We start from the raw sequence: 16736 nt of genomic DNA, 5'->3' as shown, positions 1-16736 counted from the left end.
TGGAGTTCGGGTGAAAGGTCAGTCCATGGTGTGCTCCAATATAACATTGTAATGTCAAATCAAAATGACAATGAAATGTAAGATCCCAGTGTCTAGTCTAGCGCGTAGTCTGTAAAGAGATAAATGGCGTCCTACAGGTCCTCCTATTCCAAGCGTAGTACAAGAACGAGCAGAGACACCACCGCAAGTGAACTTTTTGACGAGTTGATTTCAAGCAAAGAATCCACCCCTGCAGCTAGTCAGATTTCCCTTCCTGAACCTAAAGTCAGATCAAGAATACTAACCAAAGCTTGCAGCTTACCTCATGCTCCAGAAGAGTGCTCTACCCCTCAAGCATCAACTGTAGAGGAAGCAACCACAGAGAAAGAAACCTCCAGTTGGTCAAAAAGACGATACGAATACTCATTTTCTCCTAGGTGAGTTAATTTAGGTCTTCAGTGTATCTACACAGGAACTATAGCACCTTTTACCAGCCCAATATGCAAGTAGGTTGGTACCTGATAAAGCATTGTAAACTCCTTCCTGGACAACAACCCACAGCCGTGGGGTACGGGTGTATACATGTATATAAACATGTGTTCGTATTTTAAAGTAACACAGTGTATATGTGTGTCTGCTTTAAGAGCACGCTTACTTGTAATTCTTTCTTTCCATTATAGATCAAAGCCTACAAAAAAGTATACCAGAAAGCCAGCAGCACCAAAAGCAACAGCCAGTCGTAAAACTCAAGTGTTTGATTTTGACGACTGTGATGGAGAGAATGAGACCAATATCATCCCAAAGGTCAAGGTGCAGAAACCAAGGGTACCATTCAGTAAACCGCCTCCTGGTATGAAAAATGGCAAAACAACTGTGAAATCACAAAATAAAACGAAATCAATGAGCAATGAGCAACTTAACCGACCACGAAAGAAGAATACTGTCAGTGCAGAATCTAAAGAGCAACCAAAGACTTCGCGAGTGAGAAGACTAGCATCCATAGAGAGATCAGACACACCAGTGACAGACGTTCCAGAGAAGAAAACTGCAGCTACTAACTTGCAAGAAACTTCCGGGCAAAACTTCCGGGGTGGCTCTTCGGTGGCTGACAAAACTGAGAGTCCCATGGTAGTGGTTGAAGACTGCAACCCTCAAAACTCAACATCACACACACTCACAACTCACACCAGTACAACACGCACCACGAACACACGGCGAGCTAAACGTTTAGACTCCACAAAATATACGTCCAACTCGGCCAAGAGACCGAGAGTGGAGGCCAATATCATACCAAAACTCAAAGATTCGAATCCACAGTTAGTGACGAGTGAGACAAGGTCTAGCTGTAATACTGGGGAGGTTATCAAGTCTCCTCTGGATGAGCTGCTGGAATCTCCTGTGAAAAAGGTCCAGTTTATGCATAATAATGTGTAATTCTGTATCAATGTGCATTTATATATTATGTTTTTTTTGTACAGTATACAATGTTGTTGAATGTGTATTCAATTCACCCTCACAGCTCTGTATCTCCCCTGCCGACAATACAATGAAATCAAACGTCCCTCTTCTACCTGCAAAAGGTGCATGTACATGTACTTACTGCACTATAGTGTTTGTGTGGACAGAAGTGATCAGTAGCCGACAAATCTATGTCTCTGCACACTGTACTATTGCATTACATAAGATAAAGAATTGTACTGAGTACGATATTTTACCTTCTCTAACAGTGGTGCTTGTACAGACTGATCGTGCACTCTACCTACACACACTGCATGCACACAGACTCTAAGAGCTCTTTGTCTCAGCCTTCACTACTATGCTCTGACGTCAAAGTACATGTAACTTCTCCAATCAAATCTTCTCACCCAGCAGCAAGAAGCCCTATAAGCAAGACAAAATCTAAGTCCAACTGGGACTATTCTGATTCTGATTCTGATTCTGATTCTGAGCCGGAAATTGTAAGTAACAGCTCTGTGCCTCAATATACATTATGGTGGTGTGCTTTGTGCTGCATATAATTGTAATGATTCTGTTGTCCGACAATTTGCACCATGCACGGTTTAGTCACTCCATCGGGGTAAGACATGTACCGTTGTATACCCTTCACTCCACACACAGCCACCACTCAAGAAGTCATCCTCCGTCCCCTCCGCCCCGACTGTCTCCGCTCTCACTCGAACCGCCTCCTGGCCTCGACAACACCCTCTCTTTTCATCTCACCGCACCACCTCACGACCTCAATCTACGCAGCAGCGTAAGTTTGCGTGTGTGTGTGTTAATGTGCAAGTATTAGTGTTCACTTTGAGCCTCACTTTGTTAACGACTCTATCTCTGTAGCTGAGCAAAAATGGAATACCAATTTGTGTTCTAGAAGGTCATTTACTTGTATCATACATAAGGTACATGCGTGTTAATTTGTGATGGTACAATTCTACACTTTTAAACACTCTAAATTTTCAGCTTTTTGTGTAGAGTCTACACTATTTGGTCCCCATACACATTGGGACCAAATATTAATAGCGTACCCCTACACTCTTTGTTCCCCATGTACTTGGGGAATGAAATGGTAAGAGTGTACTTTTATCCTCACCCTGTCTATTTGAGAGTACACATGTATGTACATGGACGAAGGTTTTGGAGCTCTTTGTGGCATTGATGTCACCAGTGGTAGTGCCCACTCTTTGAGTTTGCATGCAGCAAAATTAATTAATGCAAAAATGTTCATCGTGTATATAAAACAGGATTCTCATACATGCAATGTATTATTCCTCACTTTAGGATCTATTGCACCCACTTCCAACAAGGCATCTCGCAAATACTCGTTATTCAATCAGCCTGGAGGTAGCAAAGAGCCGGATGAGGATGGTCGATCTCAACGGGTATATTCGTACAATCCTACTGCACCCACTTCTAACAAGGCACCTCGCAAATACTCGTTATTCAATCAGCCTGGAGGTAGCAAAAAGCCGGATGAGGATGGCCGATCTCAACGGGTATATTCGTACAATCCTACTGCACCCACTTCCAACAAGGCACCTCGCAAATACTCGTTATTCAATCAGCCTGAAGGTAGCAAAGAGCCGGATGGGGATGGCCGATCTCAACAGGTATATTCGTACAAAGTGAGGAACATGGCAGAGGAGACCGGGGCTGCTGCCGGTGGTAGCAAGCGAGCACTCAGTAATAAGAGCAAAGAGGTGTGTGCATGCATAGAGCTTATATGTAATTATAATTATACGATAACATAATTATTCATGAGTATGACAAAATGTAGCTACATGTATAAGTCAAATGTTACACACATACTGCATGCATTAGTATTCAAGTTACTACATTAGAATTGTACATTAACAAATCCATGTATGTAGCATGCACTTCTTTGTGTTCTGTCACACTGTGTGTTCTGTACAATATACTTGTATGTACATTGTAGCTACAGTACCGACACAATGCTTCACTTGTCCCATCGACCACTCCCCACAGCCCACGATAGTCCGTAATGTGCGCCAGGCCCGCGAGTGTCTGGAGATTGGTGAGAGCCAGGAGTTCTTTGATGAGGTCCGCTACCTCTTGGGGAGCATCAAACCAGCAGCACCCCTCAAGTCAAGATGCCTCGGGTAAGGGTATGCAGTATATACATGTACCACTGTGTGTGTCCATTGTATATACGTGGATCAATAAAACATTTGTGCACTTTATATTGCTTGTATAGTACAGTTTGTCCAACTAATTATGACTAGTAGTTTTTGTAGGGTGTTAAAATTATTTGTCTCTCATCTTTTATGTACATGCATGTACATGTAGCACGCTGAATCTGGCCGATCAGTTCCTGGACAATGACTTCAGCCAGCAGTTGAGGTCACAAGGGTTCACTAGCAAGATCATGGCGCTGCTCAGTGACTGTTTAGAGCACCCTGTGAGTCGGGGGCACTGTCCTTTGTGCTTGTATGGTGGCAGTGGGGTAATTACTATAACACGTACAGTACAGTGCATACTTCAGTCGTGTATACACAGTACATGTACGTACATGTAGCTGTCTCACCACCATACAGTTTATAAGTGTGTGATGCAAATCATAATCATTTTGTACCAACGATCAACAGTTCATTAATTTTCTTTTTGATACTTCTCACTGCAGACCTTGTGCCTGTGCACGGCTGTACTCTTCTACACGATAACCAGAGACAAGCTGAATTCTGACTGGACCAAAGGCGGAATTAGTATGTTCATTGCATTTACCTGTACCTGTGGCATTCACTTTATGTAGCCTTTTTATCGAAGCTTAATACTTGCCTGCTCGAGCACAGTATTATAATAGATGTACACACATGTAGCCTATTATTTTCTCCCTCATTTTTAGAAACTCTAGTGTCAATGCTCTCGATCAACTCTTGGAATTCAAACTCCGACCCCAAACTCGAGCAAGAAATGCTTAAGATGAAACAGAAATGCGTAACCATTCTGGAGAAGGTTGTTGCTGAGCAACCCTCCGAAGAGTCTGAAGGGAGTCAAGAAGAAAAAGAAGACAATGTCCAAAACTCGGAACCACCAGAGTACAAAGTCGATGCTGAGAGTTTCACAGTAAGTGGGATTTTTATTACAGTCATGCATGTATACTTGTAGTTTTTATACGATTTAACTGTGCATGCATAATGTATGTACAAAGTGTACATCTTAATGATGTAACTTATTTTCTTCTATAAGTAACTACTGTATCAATGTGCAGATCAATGAGCTTGCCCGGGAGACTCTCACGAGTCTCATCGCACCACAGCACAATCCCCAGACACTGAGGAACCATCTACGAACTTCAGGAGCCCTCGACAAGCTAGCCAACAACAGTACGCATGTAAACCTCTCAACATTAAATTATACCCGTGCGTGTACAATACAATGCTACCTGGGTGAATAGTGTGAGCTTGGGAGATCAGCTTGTGCCCACCATTATACAATGAAAACACTAACGCTGGATTAACTATGTTCCTGCTACTCACTCAGACAGTGCTATGATAATTCCACAGCTATTGACTGCTCTAAAGAAGTACCTGGTGTTCGCTCGAATACCTCGTCCAATGGGTGTAGTCAGGATGACCATCTCAGTCAGAAATTGATCACTCTTGAAAGATATCTAAAACTCATAGAAAATGTGAGTTTATAGTGGACACATAAATTATCGTACTACTTTACGGTGTATTAGTCCAAAAATGTACATTGTGTACCTGTCTTCCATAGTGCACTCTGATGAGCAGTGACAACCAGAACTACCTGGTGGTGTTTGATGGATCCGTCTTTATCACCAGACTCGTAAAGTGAGTGTGCATGCTCTCCCTCTACTGGTACGATCATTGACAACTGCTTTACAATACACAATAGCCCTTAGCTTGTGACTTGTTGATAAAAAGCTACATGTACATGTACGAACTGTATGACTTAATTGTGCTCGAAATGAACGACCAGGGTGTCATACAAGGGGGATATCCCCCTCTCCCCCTAAAATTTGCATTCAGGCACTAGTTGTACTGTATGACTGAGTATATGCAAAGGCAACCTCAAAATTCATCCTAAGACCACCCTGACGACCCACAATGTTTGACTGTAGCTTTTGAACTACATTGTACCATCAAAAAGTTTCTCTTGTTATATGCAGTGAATGACAATTCCACTTTTCAATGCGTTCTGAAACGTTGTTCAAGCCTCAGAGTTTCCTGTTACTTGCTAAATGTACAGTAGCAATTAATGCTTTGACTGTCACTACTACAGGTTGATCAGTGCTTGTTTCAACATGATGTCATCTGTAGAGTCTCTTAGTCAGGTCCTGTGTCAAACACTCATCGCAGTGTTCAAAGTACTTCTGAATCTAACTCACGAGAACGAGTTAGGATGTGATCGCGTGGGCTGTGAGGAGGGGGCCATAGACGCTCTGCTCCAGTGTGTGCTCATGGTGAGGGCGTGTGTGTGTGCTTGTGGTGAGGGTGTGTGTGTGTGCTCATGGTGAGGGCGTGTGTGTGTGCTCATGGTGAGGGTGTGGGAGTGTGCTTGTGGTGAGGGTGTGTGTGTGTGTGTGTGCTTGTGGTGAGGGTGTGTGTGTGTGGATGCACTATTAATAGTGTATGTTTATAGTGTGTACGTGCTATGCAATAATTATATTTTCACGTGCAGCTTCCGAGTTCCCTTCCCCAGGGAAAGCAGTTTGACATTATGGCGCCAGTAAGTTTTTACGTGTACATCTATCATGTGATCACTCATATGTTTTTCGCCAGGCTCTTGGTGTACTGATTAACCTGACTGAGCATAGCGGACGGAACCGACGGCAGCTGGAGTTGACAAAGATCAAAGGTCATGGGCAAGATAAAGATGATGAATTGCTGAGGGTACAAAAAAATATTGGTTTCCACGGAGACGACTCGGCATTGAAAGCTCTCATGGACATGTTCTTGAAGCATCACAGGATGGCTGAAGCGGCCTCGATTGCAGTACGTCAATTTTACTTCCATTCATTGCTGTACATGTGTAATGTAATGAGCTTATCGTATACATGTATTTTATCGTTTATGTACTTTTTACGTAAATCAACATCAAGCAGACAGTGACATATAACTCCCTTCCCTCTCCCAGGTCCCCAGTCCCCAGCGTCTCTCTCAGCTCGCCTCTTCCCCACATTCCTCTCCGTATGTCCCCAACCGAGGGCAAGGGTCAAGCTCCGCCCGGAGGGACCTCGGTTCTACTTTTGCCAACAGACTCAAAACTGCAAAGTAAAAAAATACTTTTTTTCGGAAATTGTATTTAATTTGCATTTTCTCTTATAAATAGATCGCCGCAGAAAGGTGGAGCAGTGTTGAGGGAGAGTCAGGACAGTCAGAGCTCCCAAGGCTCCACCCTCCCGCCCACAGACTCTGATGAATCAGAGGAGGAGGCATATGAGAGCATTCCCACCGACCCAATGGTATATAGTAGGGAGGAGTTTGACACAGGTTAGTGGTCAAACATAAATTTTACACGCAAGTAAGTATTGTAAAGGTTTCTATGTAGCAGGTGTATAGTGTAATAGCAATCTTTGAGCATGCATTGGACTTCATGGGTGGTGCCCTAAATTATGTGGCTGTGATTATGCCCTATACCGCACTTCTCCTTTTCTTCATTAGAGGGAGGCTAGTTATACCCTAGCCTCGATTCAAGGCTGATTAAAGTATTTTAATCAGCCTGGAATCGAGGCTAGTTATTATGCACATTGGACCTTACATGGTTGTTTTGCAGGTGGTGCTTCTAACGGTTATTTAGTTATAATTATGCCAGTAATTCTACTATATACATGTATATAAAATCTCAACCTACCCCCCCCCCCACACACACACACACACACACACAGCGCTCCATCAAGCCGGTCGCCATCTTGAAGACTCGGTGCTGGCCTCGTACACGGCACTGCTAGTAGGCATCCTCGTCAAGAGCAACAGTGACCTTGAGGGGTTTGTGAAGGGTACTCTGCCCTCGGGCAGCTTCGCTGAGATGATTGGGATGCTGAGGAAGTTCGTCTCTTTTATGAATATGACGGTGAGCTATTAAAACACTTGTACAGTACAGTGTACAATAGCATGCGTAGTACGTGGCCAGCAATTAGCATACATGTACAGTCATGTATTGTATATACTGCAGCCTGCACGAGTCATGATAATTACCTCCATATGACTGTATATAATTATACGTTGTACATGTATTATTATCACATGCAGGGCTCGACAACTGGATTGGAATCCATTCGTCACATAATTCGATATCTTGATGCACTAAATTAAACAACTATAAATTACATGTAAAGCTCCTGAATGCGTCAATCATCTATCACAACTCAGTTATTTATTCCTCAGTGCACAAATTCTAGAATTTATATTGAAGTATGTATGCACCGCACCATTGTATCCTTCACCTATAATTATACCGGTAAGCACCATTTTAGGCTATACCTCATGCAGCTCTTATATTATCACCAGTTTGTACCTTTGTTATCCATTATTACTGACAATTGAGTGCTAAGTTCTGTATACACGATGCATTGTGTATGATTATGTACATGTATGTAACAGTAATTATTTTTATTTTTATAACAGTGTGAAACCTGAAACCTGATTCATGTGTGTAATAGAGATCGACCTATACCTACCATTCACTATCAAAGCAAGCTATAGAATAGAGTCAAATAATAATTAACATTGAGACGGAGAAACATGAAATAAAAACATTCAAGTCATACCTGTAGATTTAAGAACTCTTCTTGAACATGCCTCTCGTCAGGGTATAGATGATAGTAAAAGTCTAGGTCGTCCTTGAGAACTTCTAACAATTTCAATTTCGGATCTCGACTGAGCTGATCAAAATAAGTTTTTGATAATGCCCTCGTTTCTTGTGATGTGCTGTGTAGACTCTTATTTCTATACCAGGTGAAACTCAGTCCAAACATTTCGGCTATAGATTGAATATCGGATCCAAAGTTACGAAAGTTGCCATAGAAATCGTAGCGTATTGTACAGGGATGACAAGTATTGATGTATGGTTTGAAATGTGGGTTTACAGTGTTTTTGTTGATTTCTATAAAATAGTCAATAAACTCAGAGAATTGAACCGCTATATGATAGCTGTCATCACTTTTGAGCCATTCCTGATATTCCTTATTTCGATGTTTCTGGAGGATGTCTTGCTTAATTAGATTGAACTTCCCTGACTGTCCGACTAGCGGAGGCTCCAGCTTGTTTCTGAATCCAGACACTAATCGTTCCAAAGGGTGGCGTAGAATAGTGAACTTGAAGTATTCTCGTACCTTCTCAATTCTTTTGAAATCGGTGAGGTTTTTGTTAAGTAGAGAGGCTCTCTTTATTCCTGTGAGAATGGAACAAGCACATGCAGTATAGGTGTACAGTGCACAAATCACTTATAATTATAGTGTTCTTACTATAACAATGTACATGTACAATGAACATCACGAAACTTGAAGTCTTGACACTAATTGAACAAAATTAATATGATCCCCTTCACAGAGACGTAGCTAGGGTATGAAGTAAACACATGCACACAGTAGGATGGGAGGGTATAGCCAATTAATCATCACACCTATACGCACTGCATGCAACTTACAGTGCATACCGTATTACTAGAATGTTATTTTACAGGTGAAAAACTTTTGCGAATCAGCCAAATCAGCAGAAATATTGACCCTTAGCGATCTGCATTCCAGCAAATATCGTGTGTATTTACTAGTAATAATTAATTTTAGGATTTTATATTGTTGCGAATTAATCAACCATCGCAAAGTTCGCAAATGTTTACTGATCGCAATCAGTAAACATTTGTAGTAATACGTACGATATATAATTATATATAATTATATATATGTAGGCATTCTTATTATTGACTCATGAAAGTTCCCCCGTTCTATCACTCACCCTTCTCCAGATACTTAAGATCCACCCACTCATGACTGGCTGTTTTTTCAGGTAACACTCCAGCAGCAATGAACATGAATCGCTTCATGTCCGTGCATCCTATACAGAGGAGTGTACGTTGCACGTAACTGTAGGTCAGTGTACAGGAACGATAGGAGCTCAGCTCACGGTACGGATGAGTAGCGGTAAGTAGTCTTAAAACAATGCAAATAATTATTCCAAGGACATGCAGGCTGGGCCAAGATTCAGTAACAGCATTAACAGTCATTAACACACTACCATCCCTCTCACCAATTTTCTCCACGAAACAGAACATGATATCTCTGAGGTCGTCGTACAACAAGTGTCGATACAGCAGCTCCCTCTGCTCCTGGTCGCTGGGTAGGTGGAGCCTTGAGCCCAGGGTAGGGTGGCGGGCACAGTACTCATCCACCAGCTTACGTTGGACCTGGTATGAATATACAGGTGCAGAGTTGTACACAACCTTCAATTTTACAAATCGTATAATCGCAACAAGTGCTGCACTACCAACGAACAATAGCTCATATGTTATGGAGAGCACACAATTACTGTGAGCATTTAAAGACACCACATATAGCCATCATTCTCTTCTCTGCTTCAGTAATAATTATTTGCAGTGTCTACCCCGTATACTGTATAGACTGCAGGTAGCAAATATGTGTGCACACACCTCTATTCTGGCCTTTAGTCGGTTTGATTCAGACTGCTCGTAAACGTCTTCATTCACTGAGGTAAACCAAAAAAATAGTATTGTCTGCACATTCACTCATTTGCTACACACACTTGAGAGAACGAGTCTTAATGTACAGTATAATTGTAGACGTACTGTGATGTATATAGTACGTAGCCAAACTCATTTTAATTAACTAGGAGAATGTACAACATTGTGGGGGGGCGAGCGTGCGCGAATTGTGTATCTGGGTTATTGATCTATGATTCCAAACATACATACAACGTTGAAGACTAGGTAGGGACCGACTCCCTTCGCTCGCTCCAATAATAATTATACTGGATGGATTAGCATAGAAAAATTCGGGCATTCACACACAACAGCCTGTCAGGTTTTGGTCTAAGCAGCTTATTTCAATCAACTGTCAAGACTGCTACACACACTGACATATTGATAAACGCACTGCCTTGAATCTTCCTCTCATTCATTAATACTGCATGTTCCACATGGATCACATCTAGATCTGTGGACAGGTGTACCCTCAGGACAAGCAGACACACGCAGACAGAGAGCAGCCCTACAAATAGCACAATGTGTCTCACTGGACCAGCCATCGCCTAACACTTCAGCTTGACTGTCTACGTCTGTTCATAGTCTGATCGTGGAAGCAGCTTTATGACTAATTAGACCTTTTGACCAATTAGACCTTTTGACCCTGACGATCCTCCCTGTCTGATGCAAAACAAGATACACCCCTTTTTTGCTAGCTAGCCTGAAGTAAACCCTAGATGTTGGAATGGCCGCTAAAGAGCAAACTCAAGGTAAGGCCTTGGATGAGAGCATGATTCCATATAGATTCTAACACACATCATGACACATTATTATTATATGCCCTAGCTCGCGCGCTCGCGATCTATATCTTATTATCTATAGCACTGTGGCCCATGTGGGTTCTACACCATAGATACTATAGTATCTATGTCTACACCATGTACGTAAGTAGCTACCACTTTGATTGTACATACATAAATATTGGATATAGTCTACTGACTCACTGCTAAAATAAATGGTGAATTCCCTCAGAGCTCACTATTGATGATCTGAAGACAGAAATGAAACTGACTGATGAGCAGCTCAATACAGCAATAAAGGAACCAGATCTACCAGATGTGTCAGCATGTTTCGATAACACTGATGACTATCTTGAAAAGCTGGAGCTGTCACCTGGACAGAAAACTGACGTCAGCGAAGTGAAGGCTAAAACACGTCTAAACCGCACTCAAGCCGGAATGAGACTTGCCCTAGAATACTGGCAGAACAAGAACCAACTACAAGCCACCTTCAAAGCTCTGCTACTCATCTTACTCTCCCTGCTCAAAGGAGACGTTGCTGTTCAAGTGTGCAAGTACTTGTCTGACAAGTGTGAGTCTGAATTGTTGTGTGCACTGAGTGTTACGTCATGGAATTAAGTTGCGACCGCTCTTCAACTCGCTACTGTACACACGTACATTGTACTTTTCTATTGTACTTGACAAATGTGAGTAGTGTGGCCATTGTGATACCATACGTTGTGGGACTGATTGAAACTAAATAAGGGACTATCAACTCGCTATTGTTACACGTACACATGCAATTCTGCGTTAAGATAATACTATCACTAGGAACGGTAATCACCTATTGTTTTGTTTCCCCAGGCTCCACCTCGTGTCCCCCCTCCCGAGAGAGGGTCCTGCTGAACCACAAGCTGTCATCGTACAGGGACTACCTACAAAGTCGCTACAGAGCACAAGTATCTACATCAGCCACACAATGGCCTCCTGTCCCAACAAACAAAGTTTTCAAACTGGCCATGATTCAGAAGGAGAAAATACAGAGAGGAAGAATCGATGATGAATTTTTTAGACTATCAATCACAGGAAAAATCGACGATATTTTAGTTCAAAAGACTCCAGTGGACTTGATAAACATTTTCTCTGAGATTGGAAATAAACGAAACTTTGTGTTGATTGAAGGAGCTCCTGGCTCTGGCAAGAGCACCCTTGCTCTACACATCTGTCAGGAGTGGGCAGAGGGAAAACTGTTCCAAGAGTTCTATATTGCAATCCTCGTAAGACTGAGAGATCCCCTCGTTAGAGAAGCAAAGAAAATTGCTGACATACTTCCCTGCATCAATACGGCCGTGGCTAATGAGACAGAGGCAGTAATACAATCACTGTACGGCAAAGGTGTACTGTGGGTGCTAGACGGATGGGATGAACTTCCTTCTGACCTCCCTAGAGAATCGATCATCAACAAACTAATCCGACCAGACATGTCACAAAAAGGAGCCCTACACGAATCAGCTGCGATTATAACATCTCGACCGTCATCTTCGGCTGAGCTCCACCCACTAGTCTCATCCAGGGTGGAGGTGTTGGGGTTCACTCCATATGAACTAGAAAAGTACCTCGCCGAGTGTCTGGAAGGTGACTCACAAGCTGTGCAGACTCTACTGGAGAGAATTCGAGAGAACCCAGTGGTAGAAGGTAGCTGCTACATCCCCCTCAATGCTTCCATTATCGTTAATTGCTTTCTTTCTGATAACCACTCCCTCCCAACATCCAACCACGGGATATTCACATCAGTTGTTCAGAGCTCTCTCAAGAGATACCTCCAGGATAGATTGGGGAAGACCACTCCAGTGGGAGACATCACATCCCCAGACTCACTGCCCTCAGATATCAGAACACAGTCTGTACATATATGTCAACTTGCATATCACGGCATTGAACAAAACAAAGCGACATTTACTGATAGTGATTTGGCCGCTCTATTAATTCCGAAGGACATTTCAAACGTTGGATTATTACAAACTGTTCCCAGTATCATTAGCGATGGTCTTCTGGTTTACTACTGCTTTCTCCACCTGTCTATTCAAGAGCTACTAGCAGCAATCCACATCTCTCTCATGTCTTCCAAGCAACAAATTGCTGTCTTCCAGAAGCTGTTTGGTAATCCTCGATTCAGTGCAGTCTTCCAGTTTTATGCTGGCATCACCAAACTGAGAACTAGTAGACCAATTCTCAGCTTGCTACCTCGATTCTTGTGTCCAGTTCCAGCCACTGTTTTTGATCTGGTCAGAAAGTTTGTCAAAAATGAGAAAGATAAGTATAATGAGCCGAAGATCCTGTTGTTGTCGCTCATCAATTGTTTGTACGAAGCTGAAGACTTGTCACTGTGTGTGTTTGTGGCTAATCTTCTTAATCACAATCTACATCTTGGTTACACTACAATGAATCCTATAGACTGCCTCTCTGTTGGATATTTCGCATCAGTTTGTTCCAACACCAGTAATGGATTCACACTTAGCTTCAGAAATTGCTCTATTGGTGACCAAGGCTGCAAATTTCTGGCCCGAGGATTCTCCAAGTGTTTACACTCTCACTCCGAAATTAGTCTTAATCTTTCTAGTAATGATATTCATGAAGGGATACACCACATCGCTGAGGTGATTGAGAACACTAGTTCTATATCTAAATTGTATTTGTCTAATAATGCCATTGGCAACAGTGGACTTAGCACACTCTGTGAGGCCTTATCAACTAAAAGCAACTCATTAAAGTATCTCGATCTCTCTGAATGCTCACTATCTCTCGACGATCACGGAGCAATCCCTCGACTACTGAGCACAAACAATACTCTTGAACACCTCCATTTGTCAGGCAATGTTATTGGTAACACTGAACTGAAGAGTATTTGTGAGGCCTTGTCAACTAGCACATCATTAAAGAGACTGGACCTGAAAAATTGCTCACTGACTATTTCAGACGACAATGGAGCTGCCCTCTATCAACTTTTTACAAACAATTCCCTCGAACGTGTTTATTTGTCTATAAACACAGTGACTAGCTGTTACCACATTGCTGCTGGGCTTGCTGTCAATAAGAATCTGAAAACACTGGATCTGAGTCGCTGTAAACTGACTGACGCGAGTATCAAGGAGCTATCAACTGGACTGACCAGCAAAATTGAAACACTATACATCAACGGTAATTACTCAATAACAGAAGATGGAATGAAGACGCTTGCCAGACATCTAACCATCCACTGCTCTGAACTGACACGATTGTACATACCCGGCCACCTAAAATCCAGTATCAAGACAGTATTCAGGGACACTAACAAAGAGAGGAAGAGAAATGGACTACCTGAGATTGCAATCTAATCTGGACCATGATTTTAATTTTTGACAATTGTTGATTTTATTCTATATCAATGACCATTTAACGTACTTTTGTACGTTGGCACATTACACAACAATAACCTAAAATGATGTTCATGCAGCTAGCTAGTGTTAATGAATAATCAACATTCAAATAGCAATAAATGGTGGACATGTGTGCCAAGAACGAATCATTGAATAATTAATCTAATTATAGTCCCATAATCCCATTCTGATAGCACATGCACGGTTAACTTGGTCTATAGATTATAAATGATGGTGTAAATTTGATTTACCGAAACGCTAAATTTTTAGTCATGAAAATCACTGTGTTCAAACAAAAATTACCCGTTACACACAGTGTGTCTAGCCAAAAGAGTCATAATTAATGTGTGATAAGATTGGTCTAACTAAAACCATTGTAAAGGACAATTTGTAAGCAAGGCTTTTTGTGGGAGAGGTTCATTCAAGTGAAACAGGTAGGTTTTACATAGGATTGGCAGTGCGTTAGCAGGCGTTAAACAAATCACATAATTTTGACCAATAACTTGAGAAAGAAGCTTTAGTCTGCAAATCCATGAAACAAAATCCAAGAGAACGTGGCTAGAAGCCTATACATGTAGAAGCTGTTAGTTTTCGTCGCATTGCAACCGTCGAGCAGTTACAGCGGGAACAGACACACACAGTCAGCTTTACCGTATCCCTCGTGTGGCTACGCCTCGAGGCATAATAATATCATTTGATATGTAGGAGAAAAACCAGACTTGGAATAAACAAGAACCAGAAGCACATTAATGTGCTTATGTGCTTCTGCAAGAACATAATACACAGAAACAGATACTGTAATACACTTTTTTTATTATTATACAAATTTACAGTTACAGTGTTGTAGTCTCAATTGTGAACAATCTCAGTCATGTCACATGGTATGACGTCAACCATCAGTTCCACCATAGCATCATCATCAAAATAGAAATTTTTGTCATTTCCAAATGATCATGGGGCATGGAATATAAGTTTTGGGGGTATCCGAATTTGCCAAAACAGCCATAAAAGTTGTGTTTCCCCTGGGGTTAGGGCTCCAGTAAAACACGGCTCCTAGCTACCTCAGTTAATGCATTTTATGTGCAGCTTACATGTATATATAATTATGTGGATCTGTTGCTAATCCATTTATGGTTCCACTAAGATTCCGACTTTCACGCCTCACTACTCGCTCTTTTTGTTGCCTTGGATGAACACATTGTCTAGAGTCGTTTGAATCACACTTGTATGTGAACCTGAGATCTGTTGCCTTAATTATCTATGGTTCCACTGACTTTCAAGCCTCACTCCTCACTCTTTCTGTTGCCTTGGCAAAAGTGGATGAACACATCGTCCAGAGTCGTCTGAATCACACTATAGTCCTAGAGGGGGGGGGGGGGAGGTCAGATAATTTCAATATTTCCAATAATAGGGAGCATAACTTATAACTTGCCAAGGCCTAATTGTTTCTCACGCCTTTTTCTTGATGCAGGGATACGGCTTTATTTTATTTTTTGACGGGTATCAGTTATAGCTAGCATACATAAAATTTGCAACAGTGTGAACCCAAGGGTAGGTATACAATTATTGCCTTATTGCAGTGTCTACCCCGGCCTGTATACTGTATAGACTGCAGGCGGCAACTGTGTGCACGTACTCACCTCTATTCTGCATGGCCAGTTATAGTCGGTTTGATTCAGACTGCTCCGGCCTCATCGTCTTAACTCACTGAGTGTAAACAAAACAAAATGAATATTTTGTCTGCACACTCTTTGCTAGTAACTGTGACACAGAAAACAGACATGCACCTAGATAGAGTGTACATTGCTAACAATGGCAACAACAGTACATACACTGTATACACTGCAAAAGTGAAGCAAATGAGACGTTTTTACACATGAGTAAGGCCATATAAACTCAATTATTAGTTTCTCGTCCCCCTCCCTCCTCTGCATGATGCCACCTCTTGATTATTGCTGATCCTTGCCACTCAAATGACGCCATGTGTGATTAATTAATGTGCGCATGCGCATAAATTATGTGTAGTTGAAGATGTCAAATTAATCGAGAAAAACACAAATTTCTAATTAATTAAATCGACTACACAGTAGCTTAAGCAAAAACATACCGTATACCGTATTACTAGAATTTTGCAGGTGAAAAACCTTTGCGAATGTGCCCAATCATGGTAGACCTTTGCAATCTAACTATAGCGTTCTGGCAAAGATTGTGTGTATTTTTACTAGATTTTGCAATTTTGATTGTTGCGAATTGATCATATCCCTCGACAAGTTTGCATATATATGTTTGATGCTCGTAAAACATTCTAGTAATACGCATTATGGTACATAGCGGGTATAAACTTTTGCGGAAATCCCTTTAGAAAGGTTTTCGCTGATTAAATTTT

General features: G+C 41.7%; 3 protein-coding genes across 3 annotated transcripts; 2 read left to right on the top strand and 1 right to left on the bottom strand.

The window, feature by feature from the left end:
* Positions 1-33: 33 nt before the first annotated feature.
* LOC135338833 (wings apart-like protein homolog) lies at positions 34-8116 on the top strand. The gene is made up of 20 exons (XM_064534912.1): positions 34-416; positions 660-1386; positions 1499-1559; positions 1762-1937; positions 2098-2233; positions 2758-3176; positions 3463-3596; positions 3784-3895; positions 4118-4199; positions 4340-4560; positions 4706-4820; positions 5001-5125; positions 5212-5288; positions 5740-5920; positions 6139-6186; positions 6240-6452; positions 6595-6731; positions 6790-6950; positions 7346-7530; positions 7710-8116. The coding sequence occupies exons 1-20, from the start codon at positions 124-126 to the stop codon at positions 7770-7772; spliced, it is 3666 nt and encodes a 1221-aa protein (XP_064390982.1). The 5' UTR covers positions 34-123; the 3' UTR covers positions 7773-8116.
* Positions 8117-8180: 64 nt separating this feature from the next.
* LOC135339737 (carbohydrate sulfotransferase 11-like) lies at positions 8181-10808 on the bottom strand. Its single transcript, XM_064535996.1, has 5 exons — positions 10568-10808; positions 10105-10160; positions 9705-9861; positions 9414-9512; positions 8181-8850 (listed from the first exon to the last, which is right to left on the bottom strand). Exons 1-5 carry the CDS (start codon positions 10716-10718, stop codon positions 8222-8224), a joined length of 1092 nt encoding a protein of 363 aa, XP_064392066.1. The 5' UTR covers positions 10719-10808; the 3' UTR covers positions 8181-8221.
* Positions 10809-10823: 15 nt separating this feature from the next.
* On the top strand, positions 10824-14402 carry LOC135338903 (NACHT, LRR and PYD domains-containing protein 12-like). The gene is made up of 3 exons (XM_064535000.1): positions 10824-10925; positions 11188-11526; positions 11799-14402. The coding sequence occupies exons 1-3, from the start codon at positions 10901-10903 to the stop codon at positions 14306-14308; spliced, it is 2874 nt and encodes a 957-aa protein (XP_064391070.1). The 5' UTR covers positions 10824-10900; the 3' UTR covers positions 14309-14402.
* Positions 14403-16736: the final 2334 nt, after the last annotated feature.

Source organism: Halichondria panicea, chromosome 1 (assembly GCF_963675165.1).
Source record: "Halichondria panicea chromosome 1, odHalPani1.1, whole genome shotgun sequence".
NCBI classification, from domain to species: Eukaryota; Metazoa; Porifera; class Demospongiae; order Suberitida; family Halichondriidae; genus Halichondria; species Halichondria panicea.
This window is presented reverse-complemented; position numbering and strand designations above follow the sequence as displayed.